The 19706-nt window shown below is 34.6% G+C and overlaps 1 protein-coding gene across 1 annotated transcript in view; it reads right to left on the reverse strand.

The window, feature by feature from the left end:
- LOC117989741 (facilitated trehalose transporter Tret1-like) overlaps window positions 1-14195 on the reverse strand; it is a 29994-nt gene extending 15799 nt beyond the window's left edge. Inside the window, exon 1 of the mRNA XM_034977155.2 lies at window positions 13723-14195. Within this exon, the coding sequence (XP_034833046.1) occupies window positions 13723-13774 (52 nt within the window). The 5' untranslated portion in view covers window positions 13775-14195. The remainder of the gene's footprint in view (window positions 1-13722) is intronic.
- Between the last annotated feature and the right edge of the window lie 5511 nt (window positions 14196-19706).

Below are 19706 nucleotides of genomic sequence, written 5' to 3' on the forward strand. Positions count from 1 at the left end.
AAGGTTTATATAATTGAGTAAACAAATAGAAAATTACTTTGGTCTCCGTGCCGGTAGAGGGGTAGAGCTCGATAAGGATTAAGGAACTGGGAAAACGCTGTCTATGGACCATGCTAGTTCGAAAGTATGTAGTTTCTACCAAGTCTAAGCATAAAGAAGTTCGTGGCGAAGGGTGACATCTAGTCTATAAATAACTTTGCGCATGTGCCAAGCCAGACGCACGTGATGCCAAAGCTTCCCGCTTAGCAATTTTGTTTCTTTCGTGTCATTGCTCAGCGTTGCTCAGCTAAATTTTAACACTAAAACTTTCAGGGCAGTTCATTGACCTATACTGAACTTTCATTTTACTGCGTTACTACTTTCCTTGCTAAGACATATTCGGCGGTTGTTTTGGTTTCTTTTTGAATGCCGTATCAATGAATCACCATGCAGCATCTGAATATTTAATTCATGTTTTATTTCTGACTAGCGACCCGCCCCGGTTTCGCACTTGTGCAATGTAGTTGTGGTGTCACAATTCCATCATACATAACTTTATTCTAATTATTTTAAGAGACGAAAGCTCTAGTCGGCTTGATATCTTCCGACATCTTGAACAACTATCGTCATATTTCAACAAATGAACACGAAACAATATTTAACTATACATACCTATAAACCTTCCTATTCAACCAAATCAATCACTCTATCTATTGATGAAAACAGCATTAAAATCCGGTGCGTATTTTGAAAGATCTAAGAGTATAGTATTGTTTTATACGTAGGTACTATGTAGAGATGTTTCACCATATTATTTGATCGTCTTTTACGGAACGTCTCAATGCGATCTAATACTACCTACGTACCTACCTACATAATAAGAAAAGCATTGAATATCGTTATACTTTCGTGAAAAGTATCACAAAGAATATTCTTAAGACCAGGATCAAGATCAAGATCTACCTAACCTATATAGGAATGGAGTAACTTGAGTAAGGATTACTCTTTGGAAACCTCTACTAGTACCTCTCCCAAGTTAGTGCGTATAGAAAGAAGTTCATCATCATTATTGATCGTGAAGTGAGAACTGAAAGTTATGTGGAACATATGAGTTTCCTATAGTATACTTTACATTCGGCATTTCATAGATAGTAATTTCCATACGCTACGTCTGTTTTTGGTGAATTCTGTTTCTTATTAAAGTTTGTGGTGTTGGAAGAGAGTTTCCAACTGCAAGAAATTATTTACGGAATATTATTTTGCATTGAAACAAACTTTCAGAATTGAAAGCAGAAATAATTATTATTGTCTTGGAGGTAGTTAAGTGAAAATAAGCAAGTAATTTGCATAATAATTTATGCTTCATCAACAGAAATTTAACTTTAGAGTGGTCGTGGAATGGATAGATGGACCACCAGACGATATGGAGAGAAGAAGTGGTATTTTGATAGGTAGAGCTTATGTGCTTATTTACATGAGTACGAAGTAGTTTCCTACTTTGCCGATGGTCAATTGAAACGCCATACTTTTACTATGCTATGCTTTGCATTGTATAATTTTTTACTCTAGTACTTTTTTGTCCATTTGGTGTTTTTTACTCAGTTGTTTGTCCAAAGTATACAAAAAAATACGGTTTTGGTAACATTGTAAAACCAGACAATTAAATGCAGGTGCCGCATTGTGCACCTGTTTTATTCATTGCATTAAAGGAAGCTTATTGAATGTAATATTCTATATCTATAATTTTTTTTGCATTCACTGAGAAAAAATCCTTCTGATTTTCTCCTTCCAAAAGCGTTTCATTTCAAAGGGTAGAACTTTTTCTTTATTCATCACCAACCGAATCGAAAAACTGGAAAATTCCTACCGAAATGGGAAAAGCTAAATTTATTCTCCCTTTTGAAAAGAAATGCTTTTGGAAGGAGAAAATCAGAAGGAACGGCGGGAAATTACTCTCGAGTCTCGATGAGTTTAGAATATTTATTTCACTACATCCTATGTATTAGGTACCTAGTCTACCTACCTATGCCTGAAATTAAATTTTATAAACACCTCTTTACCTATGCGTTCGCGCACCATTCATCCTATAGTTATAACTTTGAAATGTTTTGTTGGCACTTGCGTGATTATTTTGTGACGTCAACCATCAACGTATAGCTATAGCTGGTCTGCGACAGGTCGAGATGGCAATCGGGCAAATGGCGAGGGGGACGCCCAGCACACCGGATTAGCGCGGGGGCTGTGCGAGTGTGTGGCGAAAATGGCGAGGATGCTAGATCCTTTTCTAAGGACCTTTCATCCCGTCTCGCGGAATCCACGGGGGACCGGAGGGCTGGCAGTTACCTCGGTCAGCATATTAGTCTAGACATTCAACGAGGTAACGCTGCCAGCGTTCTGGGCGCCCTGCCTCATTGCGGTGGTTTAGATGCTATTTTCGATCTGTAGTTTTTATGTTCAATTGTTTAGATTCGTTTTATTAATTAAAATTTTAGAATTATGTTCAAAGATTATTAATATAGAAAATGTTATTCTACCCAATTTACAGCTACAGAAATTTAGCTGTTGTAAAGGCTTTAGCCTACTGTTACGACTCTAGATTCATCAATAACAATGTCCTAATGCCTGTATTGTTATTTAAACACGTGTGTCCAGGAAGTATGGCCAAATATCCATAGTACAAGGTTATCGAGATTTTGATTGTTAGGTATGTTATCACTTGTCCTATCAGCGACTAACATTTTGGACAAGGTTAGGTATGGGTACCTACGTAGCTAGGTAGATGTCTCTTCACGATTTTGGTTAGTTAAAACAACTATCACAATAATTATTATCTATTCGAAATAAAGCATTAAATAAAACTAGCTGATCTGTTAAAAAAACACGTGTACAGTACGCGGAAGAAGGAAATGTACATCGGCCTTTAGAATTTGGCTTTGTAGAGCGTTGTCTCTGTCACTCATACCTATTTGACATTTTGTCGGTCTCAACGACAGAGACAATGCTCTACTAATCTGCTATTTCCTTCTAAATGTCGATTTCACAGTTCACACACTTCCTTTATTACAATGAAAGACTGCCTCAAAGTTAAAAATATTTGTTCAAGTAATCTAGGCATAGACTTTTACTATCTTAGTACGTTGTTATCTAATTGCGAGAAACAAGACAGTAGGTATTAGAACCAAAACCTATATCTTTTATTCAGTAGATATAACTATTAAGTATTAGTAACAGTAAAGAACTATTAAAATCTAAAGCTTATCTTCTGTGCTAGATTAACAAGCAACCATTTATTTACTCGCAGTTATCTTAATCGTTTATTTAATATATTGAATCACCCGTGGTGGCAGCTTGGCACATCTTGACGTCAATGGCACTTGTTTGACTTTACAGTGTTTTGCTAAGGCGCAAGGCACACAGGCAGAATGGAGTGGCTGGCAGACAGGCAGTTAATGTTACGTTAGGCACGGTTCCGATTAAACTTTGACCATCAAAAAAAAAACTTATGCAACCTACTTTGCTTTTTATTGGTGGTTTAACTTAAACACCTTTCATTCAACTGGACTTTTGCAGCTCTGGTGCTGCTTGTTAATATTTTTGTACTAGATGATACATTCGCCCGCGTGGATTTAGATCTTTGAAAATCCCGTGGGAACTCTTTTAATTTCCGGGATGAAAAGCATATATCCGTCCCCGGAACAAAAGCTATCTCTGTATCAAATTTCGTCAAAACTGATGGGTCGTGAAAAGGTAGTAGACACACAGACAGACACAATTTCGCATTTAGAATATTAGTATGGAATATGTATATTAAAAATTTAGTTTAGATACATACCTACTTACTAGAATCTATAAAACTAAATGGCATTATTGAAAAAATATATAGAAAAGGAAAACCAATACAAGAGTTATTTACAGTTTAATAATAATTGAAACGTGCCAATAAATTTGATTGAGTTACAACTGAAAACAAGTAGGTAGGGATTTAGTTTACCTACGTGTAAATGTATTTACGGACTACGGTACGGAGTAGTGTATATTAGAAGTAGTATATTGGATTAGAGTATTAGATATTCAGACAGACAGTACAGCAACAAATAGCAATGTGCTAGTTTCCGCGAAGATCAGACGAAGCATAAGATATTATGCAGGCATTGTTTATAAACAGCACATCGAGCCTACTCTCACCGTGCAAGTGCAGAGGAAAACTAAACAGTCAATCACTGTAAAGTGTAAACCATTTGATGTCATTGACATGTTGATACTGGTGTGGTACGATACAGTAAATTCCTCTATTGTTTGTAATATAGAAATAGGTATATTACTATAAACAGTGCTATTGGAAAGTAAACTAAACGTAGGTATCTTAAGAACTCAAAATGAGGCACTGGACAATACGCAGAGAAACTTTCAGCTTTTATAAAATAACAAAGATCTGGCACACGCTGGCTCTCTCTTAAATTGCTTTTCAAAAATGGAGACGTTGGAGAACATTTTCGACTATTTATTCGAACTAGAAAGATTTTATAGAAAAAAATTCTGGTTTGTCTATACGTGGTTTATATGGTCATTTTAATTAATAATACATAATCTAAAATGCGCAAAATTTGCAGTAGGTATAAAATAAAATAGATAGGAACGGCATTCCGAACCAGTGGTAAATTAAACTAGTTGACGATTCAAAAGCACTTGTAAAAGTTTACTTGAATAAAAATATATTCTATTCTATTCTATAGATACAGAACAATATGGAAGTAGATATTAATCATTTCAACCAATGATCATTAAGTAGAGCTCGCCTTTGCGTGACTGCTTAAATCAGCCAAGTCGGCAGTCGGCTATTCTTAGATGACTTAGTGATGCTACTTACCTGTTATATTTGTTACAAAAATGTATGGTTTTTTACTAATAATAAATATTATGATTATTTATTAGGTACTAGGTAGGTATTTCAAAATACGCATTCTAATATACCTAATGCTTATTTATTATACTTTGTACCAATATATTAATTAATATAATATAAATCATCTCTTAATTAACATTTAACTTTTTAGTTAAATGTTAATGTAGTGTTCTCACCAAAACTAAATATTATGGTTAACTCTTAAATTAAGGAATATGGTTGACTATCGGTATGATAGGTTGAAAGCCCCAAAAAGTGCATTACAAAGCCCCAAGCCTGATTTTAATATTATGTTAACAGGACAGATAAGTTTTTACGTACCTACCTATTTACCAAAGATGATATTACATACCTATATATAGAAATTGGCTAAAATTGTGTGTTGACGACATGAGCTATCTTAAAGACATAAATTACCTTTTTATGATCAAAACTCAATACCTACTATGCTTTGATGTAAATGATTTGAATTATCAATTTATGGTTCAATAAGGATTATATTAGATCTAATTTAATTGGAAGGTATAAAGTGGCGCGTGTTTTCGTTAGATAAACAACGGTCATAGCACCTACAATGGTAAACTTTCCTGCTATTTACTTATTTACTGACGCAGGTGTATTGGGGAATGACCATTTCGATCACACGAGATCATAAAAATTATCCATAAAACTTGATTACGCAAAATCGAATGAACAATAGACTCATTATAATCTTGATTTAGTTCCCTAACTAATGTAATTCTGACGTGAATAAAACTCTGATTTTGAAAACTAGGCAATAGCGACAACCCTGGATTTAAAACAATAGGTACAAATTAGAAAAGATTTAAAATGAAACAATACTCTGACATCACAATCGATTTTGATATGGTTATTTCAGGGTTATTTTTAGATCATCAGATTTAACAATCATTTTGTTAATAGCGAATAGTTTCACATTTTACTATACTCGTGGAAATTAATATAAATAATGGAAAAAATAATAGGTGAGTACGTTTGGAAATATTCCACTAACAAGAAGTAATATAATATTTAAGATTTTTATAGAGGTATATTAAATATTATTATCAAAGACGTCATAATTCAAGGGAACTTAGGGCACGTGCTAAAGATATAATATCAAGATAAATTTTATATAAAAATATAAAATATATATTATATTTTTATCTAATTTTTATAGTAAGTATAAATGATAAGTTATTACACACAACCAACCTAAATAAAACATTTACAAAAATAATATTTACAAAAATATATTATACACGAGTATCTAGCTATACAGGGGCATAGCATGACCCCCAAGACACTCTATTGCCTCACTGGAATACCAGGCTTAGCCGTCGGGCTAAATAAACGCCAGCTCTTATTCAAGATCTGTAGTAAAACAAAGAACCTTAGTTTCGCTCAGTTCGTCTCCGTCTGCCCGGTCGTCTGTATATCACAGCTATTTTAAATAAAATGAAACTAAGTAAGACCTAGAACCTAGAATCATGAAATTTGGCAGGTAGGTAGATCTTATAGCTGACATTTGGGGAAAAATCTGAAAACCGTGAATTTAGGGTTAGATCACACAAAAAAAAAAAAAATTGTGGTCATGAACTAATAATTAGTATTTTCAACTTTCGAATTGAGTGACTATATCAAGTGGGGTATCATATGAAAGGTCTTCACCTGTACATTCTAAAACATATTTTCATTATTTTTATGCATCATAGTTTTTGAATTATCGTGCAAAATGTCGAAAAAATACGATTGTAGTACGGAACCCTCATTGCGCGAGCCTGACTCTCACTTGGCCGGTTTTTGATGTGCGGTAACACAATTTTTTTGTAGGTATGACTACAATAACCTCTACCTTATGCGTGATCTGATCGGTAGAGTAGGTACCTACGTACTTGATCAGTTCAAAATATACCTAAGCTTAATTATTATTCACCTAAGTATTATTAGCTTGATCACCAAAAAACTAAGCCACGTGAACTGATTTTCAGTTTATATCTATTTATTAAAACGCTCTTAGCTCTTTAGTGATTAGTGATAGTAATTTTCAGGAATTTGTGCTTTGATGGTTAACTTTGTTTTCTTAGCAAGAACTAAATTGAAATGTTAGCTATAAGTCCATTTTATATACCTACGTGTGGTACCTACATTTAGAACTAGGGTTGACAAAAAAGAAGCAGGAAGTTGCATTTCAAATAGTGACTGTAGTGATAATGGTATTGCAAAAAAATATCCTTGAGCAATAGTTACTTATAAAACTTTTTTAACTTCTAACCTACAGTTTTCACAGTAGGTAGGTAGGTACAATAATATTATAATCAGATAAAATGTTGGTCGGAAAACAGATTGATTCTACTCAGCAGATAATTCCGGGATTACGTAGGAAATTATTACTTTCGGTTTTCATAATGAAATCATCAAAGTAATACAATCGATATACTTATGTACATATTATATTTCTTAAATAAATATGTACTTGTAGGTATATAGGTACTTATTACTATTACTGTTAATAACATATACATTATCTTTGCTTTCTTGTTATATATAAGCTGCATTCAAGGTAAGTGTCTTTCTAAAGGCTTTCTACGTCAAGTACTTATCAATTAACGTTCACAAGGGTAGGTAATGTATTGTATGCAAAAGTTTACCTAGTCTAGATACATGACAGTTGAAACATACTGTATGTTACATATCGTTTCAGCACTATTTGTATAATATCAACTGTGTGCACCTGCTATGTCATATCATAATCTAATCACGTCAGTGTATTCACTACCTAGCAATGTATGTTATAAAAATCAGAATATTATTAATCCTACATCTATTTTAAAATCTCTACATATGAAAACATTAATAGGTAGAATGCATAGAATTATTGTATTTGACGTCTCAGATATACTTGATAAATTTTAATCTATAGGTACTTAACTACTAAAAAGAGAGAAAAGTTGGTTTTCTGTATACTTCATTAATTAATGATATGCTATTACAAGAATGTACATTATAGTAATACATATGCTGCAGATATCTAATACTCGTTCCAATGTTTAATGTTATTTATTAATTTATTATTTTGTGTAAAATGTTAGACATGTTTGCAGCCGAAATTAACAATCATATATTTTGTAATCTTTTAACGCATTTCTGCGACATTGTTAAATTGTATGATCTTTTATATTTAGGTGATATCTACCTACTCTCTTTTAACAAATATCAATGTTGTTAAGTAACTTATCGACAGATTGCAGCTGTAGATTGATTAATTTTATTATTAGGTAATTTTATTATTAGGTTAGTTTAATAAATTTGTTTGCTAGCATAACGTAATTATATATAGTTATAGTTTGCTTTTCACTGTGTTCTTTTAATTTTAATCTTGTATCTACCTGTGAGAACCTATTATTAGCTTCTAGTTATTTAATTTTTAAGATTATAATATGTAAATTTAAGCTGTTGGTTTTCCAAATAAAATAAAATAAAATAATTTGGGCCGTAACCGACTCATGTTGGGCCAGCGTGTATGACAAGTTAATATTTTGTAGTAGTTAATAATATGTACTTACCTAACTCTCTAACCTGCGTCACTTTGGCTCTAAACAGTAATTGTATGTACCGGAATGTTAAATCGTTTGGCAGACGACATTACATGACTGGCCTAAGCAAAACCTGTGTCTACGCTTAGGTATCTAGGTATTTCCTCATTACATATTTTTAGTCAAAACAAACCTGCTCTTGAAACTGATGTGGGCTGAAGTGTGTAATTGCTTTCATTAATATTATTAAGTTTAGTTCGTTATAACATGTTTACACGTTGTGATTTGTGTACAAAGTAGTTTATTAGTTGCCTAAATATAGTACGCATGTGCTTCTAATTAATGTCTGTACCTATGAAGTATGTTTAGAAGTAAAATTTCCTGAATCAAAGTGAGAGAACATCTAGACTTGTAGAGTCATACTATACAATAATTAGGTAGCTTCTAGCTTCTGTTAGTCAATCTAAATAGATTTACAAAAGATGATGCCCACGCCTTCGTCCGGGTGGATTTTTAACAGAGATTTTTAACTATTCAGCACAGACAGAACAGTACAGAATCTATACTTATAATAAAACTGTAACTGAAAATATTAAAAAAGAATTAATCGGGGGAAACATTATTATCGATATAGACCCCAAACATTTTTTTTTAATTTTTGTCTGTCTGTCTGTGTCCATATCACGCGAAAACACTGAACGGATTTTAATGAAATGGTAGGTATAGTGGTAGCTGATAGTCCGGGTTAACATATAGGGTAGGTACTTTTTATCCCAAAAAATTAGGGATTCTTCGGGATCGAGACCAAATTTTTAATCGATTTTACTCCATAACTCAAAATTCAAGTCCAATTTGAACTGATTTTCACTATCCTTTTTTCTTTATAAAAGTTGTACTGTCAGCCCTTAGTACCATCACCATGTAAGTATTGGTAAAGATTTGATGATCAGTTTGGGAAATAGAGGACGGAACTGCTCAACGGGCAACAGCAAATCGATCGCGATCACTATTATGTCGCAACGGATCGACGTGATTTTTTGCATGGGTGTAATTAAATTTTTATCCCGGAAAATCAAAGAATTCCCATAGGATTTTTTACCTTAAAACCTTTAAACCTTAATCCACGCGAACGAGGTCGCGGGCATCAGCTAGTATATTATAGGGGTAGTAGGTAGAGAAATCAAAATTCAAAGGAATAAGTTTTGACTAAATTATCAATTCTACTCGTACATTACAATATTATTATGACGGTTAGCTTCCTACATTATTATAAGTATCATGATGGTTTGAATATTATACGTTTATGGTACAAAATTGCTGCAAGATTGATTGAGAAAACTGTGATTGTATGCTGCGTAACTAAAGCTTCATTCACAAATCACACCAGAACAACATAGTGCGACGAGTGCGAAATTGCGGCATGCCACAGGGCCGAATGGTAGGTACAATAATTTGAAATGGTACCAATTAAATCGTCGTCAGCGTAATAAGTACCTATTCCAATTCTAGTATAGCACGATGTTTTCTCGGCATACAGTTCTGCCGCTCGCTGTTTTGTTTTGTTGTTTCCATTATTGTAGTAAGCCGAATTGACGCATGTTATTGTTCTGGCGTAAAACAACGATACAGCAAAACATATCACACCGTTGAGTTAGCTGTTAGATGAACGAGCACACCTTAAAAGTGAGTCTTCAAAAAACCCGCCTAATGATTATACAAAGATGTGGAAGTAATAATTATTATTATTGTTCTTAAGCAAAACATATATCTTTTCCTCTTGTAACTTTATCGTGAGAATTGCGTCATATTATACCTACAATAATCTAAATATATAAAAGGAAAAGGTAACTGACTGACTGACTGATCTATGAACGCACAGCTCAAACTACTGGACCGCTCGGGCTGAAATTTGGCATGCAGATAGCTATTATGACGTAAGCATAAGCTAAAAAAGGGTTTTTGAAAATTCAACCCCTAAGGGAGTGAAATAGGGGTTTGAAATTTGTGTAGTCCACGCGGACGAAGGCGCGAGCATAAGCTAGTTAATAATAAAGATAGTTATATTATTGTCAGGCAGAGTGAAGGTTCAGTACCCATTACTGAATAACATAAAGCGCAACTGGTGCACTAACTTATAGTTCAGTTCTAACTCCACTCAGGTTGTGTGACGTAACTGCTTACAACTGCCCTAGTACCTACGTTATAAAGAAGATCCCTCTGTGTGGCTCTAGCCTATAACAACTCTGCACAATCCCATGATAGATTAGTCATGATTTTTCGGAACAGCGTAGTTCATAATTATTACTTACCTACCTACTACGACGTTAACAAGAGGGGCACAAGGGTTGTAAATGTTTGGGAACTTCTACTAACAAAATGTAAGATTTGATTCTTCTTCTTTGCGTGCGTCTCCGACTAGCGAAGGATGGCAGTCAGCTTAGCGTATTCTACTCTGTTCTCGTTGATTTAATTGAAAATATGTAATAATAATGAAAGTTACCATTTAGACATAATAATCAACGTTTGTAAAAGAATAGCCGTACAAAATGATGACAAAAATGTTACAATTAACGTTTGTCTTTTGTAACAAAGGTCCCTTTGGCCTCAATTGAACAATGTAAAATGTCGAAAGAATTGTATTCTTTAACAATTACCTATTTATGTGATATTATTTATTATCTACTTACACTAAGATTTTTATTCTTCGTTCCCACTAGATGAAGACTTAAAAAAACTGTTTCAACTGGTAATGGTGTCTTGAACCTTATTGACTTGGTTAAATAAAAGTGGTGATAAGTTTTGGAACTGTAAATGTTTTTGGTCCTTTTTAGATACAATTTTGAACCATACAAAATTTTTGGTGAGCCAAATCTTGTTCAGCAATATAACAATTATAATTACTGTTACAGTTGGCAGAACAGGCCAATACAGCGAATGAACATCACCCGAACTTCCAAAAATCTAGATGCTAGACCAACACTTTCCTGGCATCTACCAGGAAAGTGTTGGTCGGACAAAAATTTGGTGAGTAAATGGGGTTAACCAGTGGCCCTACCGCGGTTGTTTGACAGCTACAATGTCACGATCGCAATCATCTCTGATTGGTTAATGCTCGCTCACTATTAGCCACAATGCATTGTTGCAACAAGAATAAGTAGCACAAATTCAGCCAATCAGAACTATTGAGTTTTTTTTTAATTGATCACGTAAATTTCAAAAAATACATTTTAAAATAAACAGTTCACCATCCCCTAGAAACTGTTGGAGTTTATGTGAGGATGGCGAGTACGCGTTATACAAATTTAATAAAATATAGGTAAAGACCTATTATATAAATAAAAGCTGTTAATTAATGCATATTTGTACATATAAATATCGTTACATGAAACACTAGTTTCTAGCCCTAGACTAGGCATCCAAAGAGGCACCTCGATCCAGGAAGTGCCTCTTACAATTTCTTATACAAAAACACAAGCCGGTCGGTTGGTACGGTCAAGCCTGCACACCGCTCCCGTACAGGGCCGATTCTCTAGCACACAATCTCTAAACTAAACTAAATTAATAGGTCTAAATCTAGTGCTCTCCTTTTCCGCAAGCAACATTATGAAAGGGATAGCAATAGATTTAGACGTGCCATTTTAGTTTAGTTTAGAGATTGTGTACAACGGAATTAGCCACACTGATCGCCATAATATTACTTAATAAGATTTTTTAAGCTAATAAAGTGGCTGTATTGTAATGCGGCGGCGTAAAAACCAAATATCAAGAATCAGGTTACCCCAAAATACCTGAGTGAGGCGCTTCTCAGAAAACGGGATTGCCTTTTGAAAGAGCACCTAACCGTCAAATAATGTAATCTGGAGAATTTTTATTTGTTTAGGAAAACCTAATCAGAATATACGCTATAATCAGGAATAATATTATAAAGAGGTTATGTTTTCAGTATTAACTATGTAGTATGTTATTGCCTGTGGTATTAATTTAAAACAGCAAAAACATTTTCGATTAGATGAAGTGCAATTTAGATTAACTAATTAGGCTTATATCACTCAATCTGTTATGTTGCAACTAAATGTGTAACATTTTGAAAAATGTACCTACTACTGTAAAATTGCGTGCCATTGCATGGCAGTTTGTAAATGGACTTTTATAATTTCTAAGACCCTATTGTACCTACATAAAATTTTATAAAAATTGTATAAAATGCCCCTGAGATTGATTTATCACAAAACAGTTATTTCGTCACATATCTAATTCAAACAAAAAACTTGACGTTATGAATGAAATTATTAATGTACTTAATTCCAGAATAACAGTTCCGTTTGAGTAGTGCATAAGCATTCTAGAAATAATAACGGCATTGTTTGAGAATTGGGATTTGTTTATTAAATTGCAAAGGAACTTAATAAGATCAAGGACTTAAGTAACGGTTATCAGACGAAGTTGATTATATTAATGAAGTAGGTATAAAACATAGTTTCTGTAGAATGAAATATAGACTGTAGGTATTAAGTAGCACCACTTTCACGTATATAAAACTTGAATGTCGTTGGAATGCGTTAGTCTTACTTAAAATTACTTACTTAATGAATTAGCATTTCACATAGTTTTGAGAAAATTTTATAACCAAGTTTTATAGCAAATAACTGAAAGTTAATAACGTGTCTCTATCGCGAAATTTAGTCATAATCTTTCGGCTTTAAACGCAATCATGCATAGGTATTGCATATTAAAATTTTATGTGTACGTTTTCGATTAAAATTTCCTCATGACGTTGAATAAAAAAATTCCTGTCTAAATGAGAACTTCGAATAGATAACATTATAAAAGAATATTGATAACGTTTGTGGAAATTATTTAAGTAGAGCAACGTATGGCGTGGAACAACTCAAATAATGTCGATAGATATTTTCGGCGCAGCCGACGACGCTGATGAAGCGACGATTTCTGCTTTTGACAGTATTGTAATGTAGGTACATGTTATGTTAGGATTGTATGATAAAGGGGATGACATTACTTATTTACATTTGCATTGCCACGAAGAGTCGTTGCGTATAGAGCGAAGGTATAGAGCTCGACACGTTTCATTTAAATGTCGTGCGCCTCGCAGGCGAGGAATGAGGTTTGCGATAAACGTAACCACACTATTATTATTGCCATATTCTTGCTCTTTGACTCACAAAATACTATACTATATTAAAAATAGATGTATTAAACGAAACGAATGGTAAGGAAATGAATTGTTTGCTAAACACATGGGATGGGTGATTACGTATATAGAAATAGGTTAGTAAATAAACTTACCACAGAATGCTGTTCCATATTCCTTCCAATGTGAACGAGTTTTTGCTGTCATTGTAATTTTATTATTTAACGAACTATCAGACTAAATTTGATTTACTGGGCGTTTTGGAATGAGATTTTCTTGAGCACTATTTCTAATTAAGTAAAAAATATATATTATTTAAGATAATAACCCATGGTAATGATATAAATAAAACAGAAGATACTAACTAAATATCACAAAAATAAAATATTCGATCTAAATATAATGGGTTTTAAGAAACGTTATAACCGATTTGGCTTCATTTTGGAAGTTTTATGTGTTGTTGTTCTGCTGGAACATAGTGCGAGGAATCACGCTGAGTATGTTAACGCGACGGAGGCGAGTGAACAACTGAACGTAATAGCGAGAGGGGCGAACGAACTGATCCAATCGCGCGTAGTGGAATGGAATGAAGCAGATCTGCGCGGGCGCACGTTTTTGCTCCTTGTTTATCGGCTGGGCTGATGCCGGCGTGTCAAACAGTTCTTATACTGATAAGAAGAAGGTCGATACAGTGAGAACGCGGGGTGCGACGCGCTGGTAGGTACCGCCACTACGCGCTCACTAGCGAACTGGTCAAATTGCCGAATATTTGTCGAGACAAGCTATTTTTAATCGATACGATTTAAAAATAAAACTGCACATTTGTCACACGGTGACGAGTACGAAACAATGGTTTATTGGCACATAGTCAGACTATATAACATAGCAAACAATGATGAAAACTTAACTAGGTATCACATATAAAATATAAAAATCAATTTTTTATTATTACGCCGATGAAAATCGATAAAACGGATAAGGCGCGAAAAGCTAGCGAACACAAAGACAGACACACTTTTGCATTTAAAAAGTGAAAAGCTATAAAAAGCTACAAATATATAAAATGAAAAGTTGACTAACTGACTGATTGACTGACCTGCCCCCCAATTGTGTAAGAATAACCATTTCATGGCTATCGCAATCGTCAAAAAATTCTGCCATTTGATTGGTTGATTCGCTGTTTACATTTTTTCACAGCCAATCAAAGGGCCGAATTCTTGACGATTGCGATAGCCATGAAATGGTTATTCTTACACAATTGGGGGGCTGATCTATCAACGCACAGCTCAAACTACTAGACGGATCGGGCTGAGGCATACAATGGTACCTATATGACGTAGATATCCGTTAAGAAAGGATTTTTAAAAATTCAATCCCTTAATGGGGTAAAATAGGTGTTTAGAATAATAATAATAATAATAATATAATAATGTTTATAGTAGAATACTATTCATAAGGATTCGCGATAATTTTCGTATATTTATTGGTTCCACTAATCTTTATACAGCTATTTAATAATAATAGCATCTTATGGTATTTAACAATAATATTTGCATACCGATAGGTATTAAAATAAATATATTGGGTGTTTGATTTATTTTCGATGTTTAATGGTAATCAAACTTTAAATATTGAAAATCGAACCCATGGACTAGAATAATAAAGGTATGGGTACCTATGGGGTACCTAAGTAAACACTAATAAGTTCTCTTAGTATAGCTGTAATGCATTCAAATATATCATAAATATTGTAGTAAACAAAATATCATAAGTGAATACACAGATCAGCAGATAATGCAGTAGGTATCATAAGTAAAGATGCAAATACAAATTTCAGGTCCCATAAATCTGTAAATGGGAGGTATATATTACACATTTAGAATAATATAGAGACCTAAAAAATAGAGATCCATTAGCGACAAAATTTGTCTCTTTCTATGGATCTCTTTTATTATGAGTCGATGAATATGGTCATCCAAAGTCATTTTATCGCTTAAACTCGAAATCCTTCAATTTAGAATTAAGTAGGTCTCTATAATTCTAAAGGTGCGTTTGATGATTCGTGGAATCAATGTGTAAACATTGACTTCGGAAAGCTTGTTCCGCTAGCTATTGCAGCTACTTGATTTTGTTTATTTACTTTGCTTAGTTTGCTCTATGTAGATACGAGATGAATGATGTATCTAGGTTCCATATAGGTAGGTGCTTATCTATAAATGGAAGGTACCTACTGAATATTGATGATACATAGAATCAACGTGTAAACACTGACTTTGGGAAGCTTGTTAATCCGTAGTTTCCGCTGGTTACACGATTTTGCTTGTTCATTTACTTTGTAATGTAGCTATTACGAGATGAATGTTGTATCTAGGTCCCACATAGATATCTATAAATGGAAGGTACTGAATATTGATGATTCTCAGAATCAATGTGTAAACACTGACTTTGGGAAGCTTGTAGCCGTAGTTTCCGCTATGTAGTTAGTAGTTACCCACGAGATGTATGTTGTTAAAAATAAGCCTACGTTCCTAAATGGGCCGGTGCACAAGTATCTATTATACCAACCCAATAGCATGGCCTATGGTATTAGGTAAGAGGAACATAGGTAGAGTCCCAAGCTATTCGTGTCTTATGTCCACGATGTAATTTTGGATCGTGACTTCCTTTCGATAACACTTTTATGATGTTTCTCCAATTTCCTCTGTAAAATATAGCATCGTAGACAAATGTGTAGTTGTGTAACTGTCAACTTACCGTTTAGTCGGTCCAACATTTTTAGATTACTGTCTGCGAGGTCTCTTTCCTTCGATCTTACCAGTGACTTGCCATTTGTAAATATTTTATAGGTAGGTATGGCTGGCGTTTTGAGAACAATATACCTACCTAATATGTATGCATATTATGATTTATGAGATATTCAATATACGACACTTCGGAAATGCCAATATATTAGGTATATATGTAGTAGGTAGGTATAACATTATTTATTACATTTATTTATACAAACAATTAATGTTGCCTTTCCTATAGATGTATGAAACATATTCACACTCTTTACCTATTGAACCCTGCTATTGACATCATTTATAAATCACGAGAACGTTTTTAACTGTTCCAATTGCGCAAATGTTTCGCGCTCTTTGATAAAGTAAATTATAAAGTAAGGATAGATACCTAGGTATTTAGGCATGCGCTTGACTGCAAGCACACCAAATACTAGGTGATGATGCAGCTTCAGGTGGAGCGCACCTGCCTAGAAAGTGCCTATATTCACTTTTCCTTTCTTGAAATGCGTGAGTAAATAGATGGCTTAGGTACCGCCCTAGTTTGATAGCTAGATACATTGCGTTTATCGCAATTACTTCTGATTGGCCGAGACTCTCTTACTATTGCCTGAAATATACTGTTCAAGCAAATAATACCATAAGTTCAACAAATCACAATGTTAAAGTCAAATCTTCTTTGCAAGCAAAAGTTGACCTACCGGCAAAGTCCACGCTTGGCCTACCGGCAAAGTCCAAGTACCGGCAATATATTTGAGCCAATATCACTAAGTATTGGCTGAAATATTTTGTTCCAGCAAAGAACACCATAAGTTCAATCAATCACGATTTCAAAGTCAAACGTTTGCAAGCAAAAGTTGGTCCACCGGCAAATCGACCGACATCTATTGTACCTGCGGGCAAATCCCAATAAAAATGCAGTGTTTACGAGTAAGAGAATGCGAACATGAAATCACGTGAATCACGCGTGAAGTGGTTGCATGCTCACACAATGACACATGATTTTTACACTAATGTCTACTCACACATTAACGCGCTACTAAACTGTTTATATGTGTCATATTATTTCGATGTGTTCCGTGTGCTTTACAGTTGTGTCTGTGAGTGATTTTAAAATAACCCACACAAACATACGAGGCCTTATTCAGTGCCTACCCATTATACTGTTGCTATAGTTAAATTCTGATGACAGCTATCAACTTATCAATGCAAATTTTGTCACGTATAATTATCATCTCATGGACGCAAGTATTGTGGTTTTCATTCAAATCATCGTGTATGAGAAAGTTATCTGTGAGTTATAGCCACGTAGCCACGTTTCAACTAAGTTTTGCATCCAGCGGTGTATGCGCAATAGCAAATAATGATACGATAGCTGGTATTAAAAATATTCTACTACAGTCGTAGTCCAGCATATTGTTTTCTTTACAATAAGTAGGTAGCAATAATACCTACATATCTATTACTTTTAATGGTATAATTACTAATTTGTACTTATTCAATTGTTACAACTTGTTTACGATAAGATTCTTATACCTAGACCGTGTTATCACGCGGGTTACACGATCACACCTCTAGCACCTACCTTGTCTCGACCACACCTCTACCACATGAGTAAATATCCCGTTATCCGTGAACGAGCTGAAACGTCATTCTCATTAGGTACTACCTACCTACCTACCTATTTATCAATTTATCACGACGATTTGGGTTGCGAGTTGCGATTGTATTCTTTTTAAGATTCCGTACCTACCCAAAGAGCAAAACTGAGCCCTGCTGTTTCTCTGTCTATCTGTCTGTGTATCCGTCCATCTGTCCGTCCTTCATAATCATTGGGGTTCCATAATAGGTATAGATACATGTCATTGTTTAAAACGAACGATCATAAAGCAAATCTTTTTATTTTAGATGTTAGATGTAAGCTGTGACCAAAACTAGCAGGACGTGTGCCCCCAGTCCTAGGTATAGGTACGTACCTAGTACTCGTCTACAATTTCTAGTGCCTAGTGCAGAGCTCTCAACAATTATTATTAGGTGAGGTGGCAGTCGGGACATGATCATAAGACATGATTGTCGTCGTTCACATGTTCTTTGGATGCTTGATTATAATAATTATAATATCAGATAGCTTTTGCAATTAATCGCTGGTTAAAAACTGAATGTGTTATGTGAGAAATATTTTCTTAGATTGGGAAATGCGTTTACTATTATTGCGTTTAGTATTCACGGTCCGCTCCGCTCCACTCCGCTCAGCTCCGCGTCAGTGGAAACGCACCCTAAACCGTATATATTACTGTACTTAAATCCCTCCCGTACGTATGCTATTCTCAAAAAATGTCTCCACTGACGTCATAAATCTTTTTGGTTTATACTATCTACTCTTTGTACGCCCTGAGAATAACAACGTTGCAACTTGCATTGCATGAAATCAAGCTCAGCCTCTTCACGCTCCGCACTGCAAAGGTTCTCTAAGGTTAATTACCCAAATGATTTAAGCTGACCAAAAAAGCAGCACAGAATGAATTTAGAATTTTCACAAAAAATCGCCACAAAAAATATAAGTTTTACGTTCTCGACTGCAGGAGTACGTTAGTACTATTATATATTCTGTGATTGTGGGTTCATACCTACCCGATGGTTTCATGAAATAAACTATTAAATTACAGTAACTGTAGATTATAAGCAATAAACGAACATACATTAGAACTCTATCAGTTACCAGGCCAGGGTCCATACTAAAATGCCCATCCTCCTTTCTAGACCATGCGGGTTGACCCTGTACGTTAATGTCAGACCTCTAGAGTTAATAGTTCTTAATTACCAGTCAATAATCTCACCGTTTATAAATATGTACAGTATGTGTATATATCTTCTATACTAGTCTATAGTCTATAGTTCTATACTATAATATACCTACTGTAATATTATAAAGAGGTATAGTTTGTAAGTTTGTTTGTAGGCGGTAATCTCTGGAACTACTGAACCAATTTATTATTCTTTCATCAGTACAAAGCTACATTATTCCTGAGTAACTTAGGCTTAGGTGATGACATATGCATTAGAGATATGGTCGCTAACTATGGGCCTCATAAGAAAGCTCCGAGTCACTCAGCGGGCGATGGAGAGAGATATGATTGGAGTTTCTCTACGTGATCAAATCAGATATGAGGAGATTCGTAGGAGAACTAGAGTAACCGACACAGCTCAACGGGTTGCGAAGCTGAAGTGGCAATGGGCAGGGCACATAGTTCGTACAACCGATAGACGTTGGGGTCCCAAGGTGCTGGAATGGCGACCTCGCACCGGAAGACGCAGCGTTGGAAGACCCCCCTTTAGGTGGACGGACGACATCAGAC

The sequence above is a fragment of the Maniola hyperantus genome, chromosome 2, assembly GCF_902806685.2.
Source record: "Maniola hyperantus chromosome 2, iAphHyp1.2, whole genome shotgun sequence".
Taxonomy (NCBI): domain Eukaryota; kingdom Metazoa; phylum Arthropoda; class Insecta; order Lepidoptera; family Nymphalidae; genus Maniola; species Maniola hyperantus.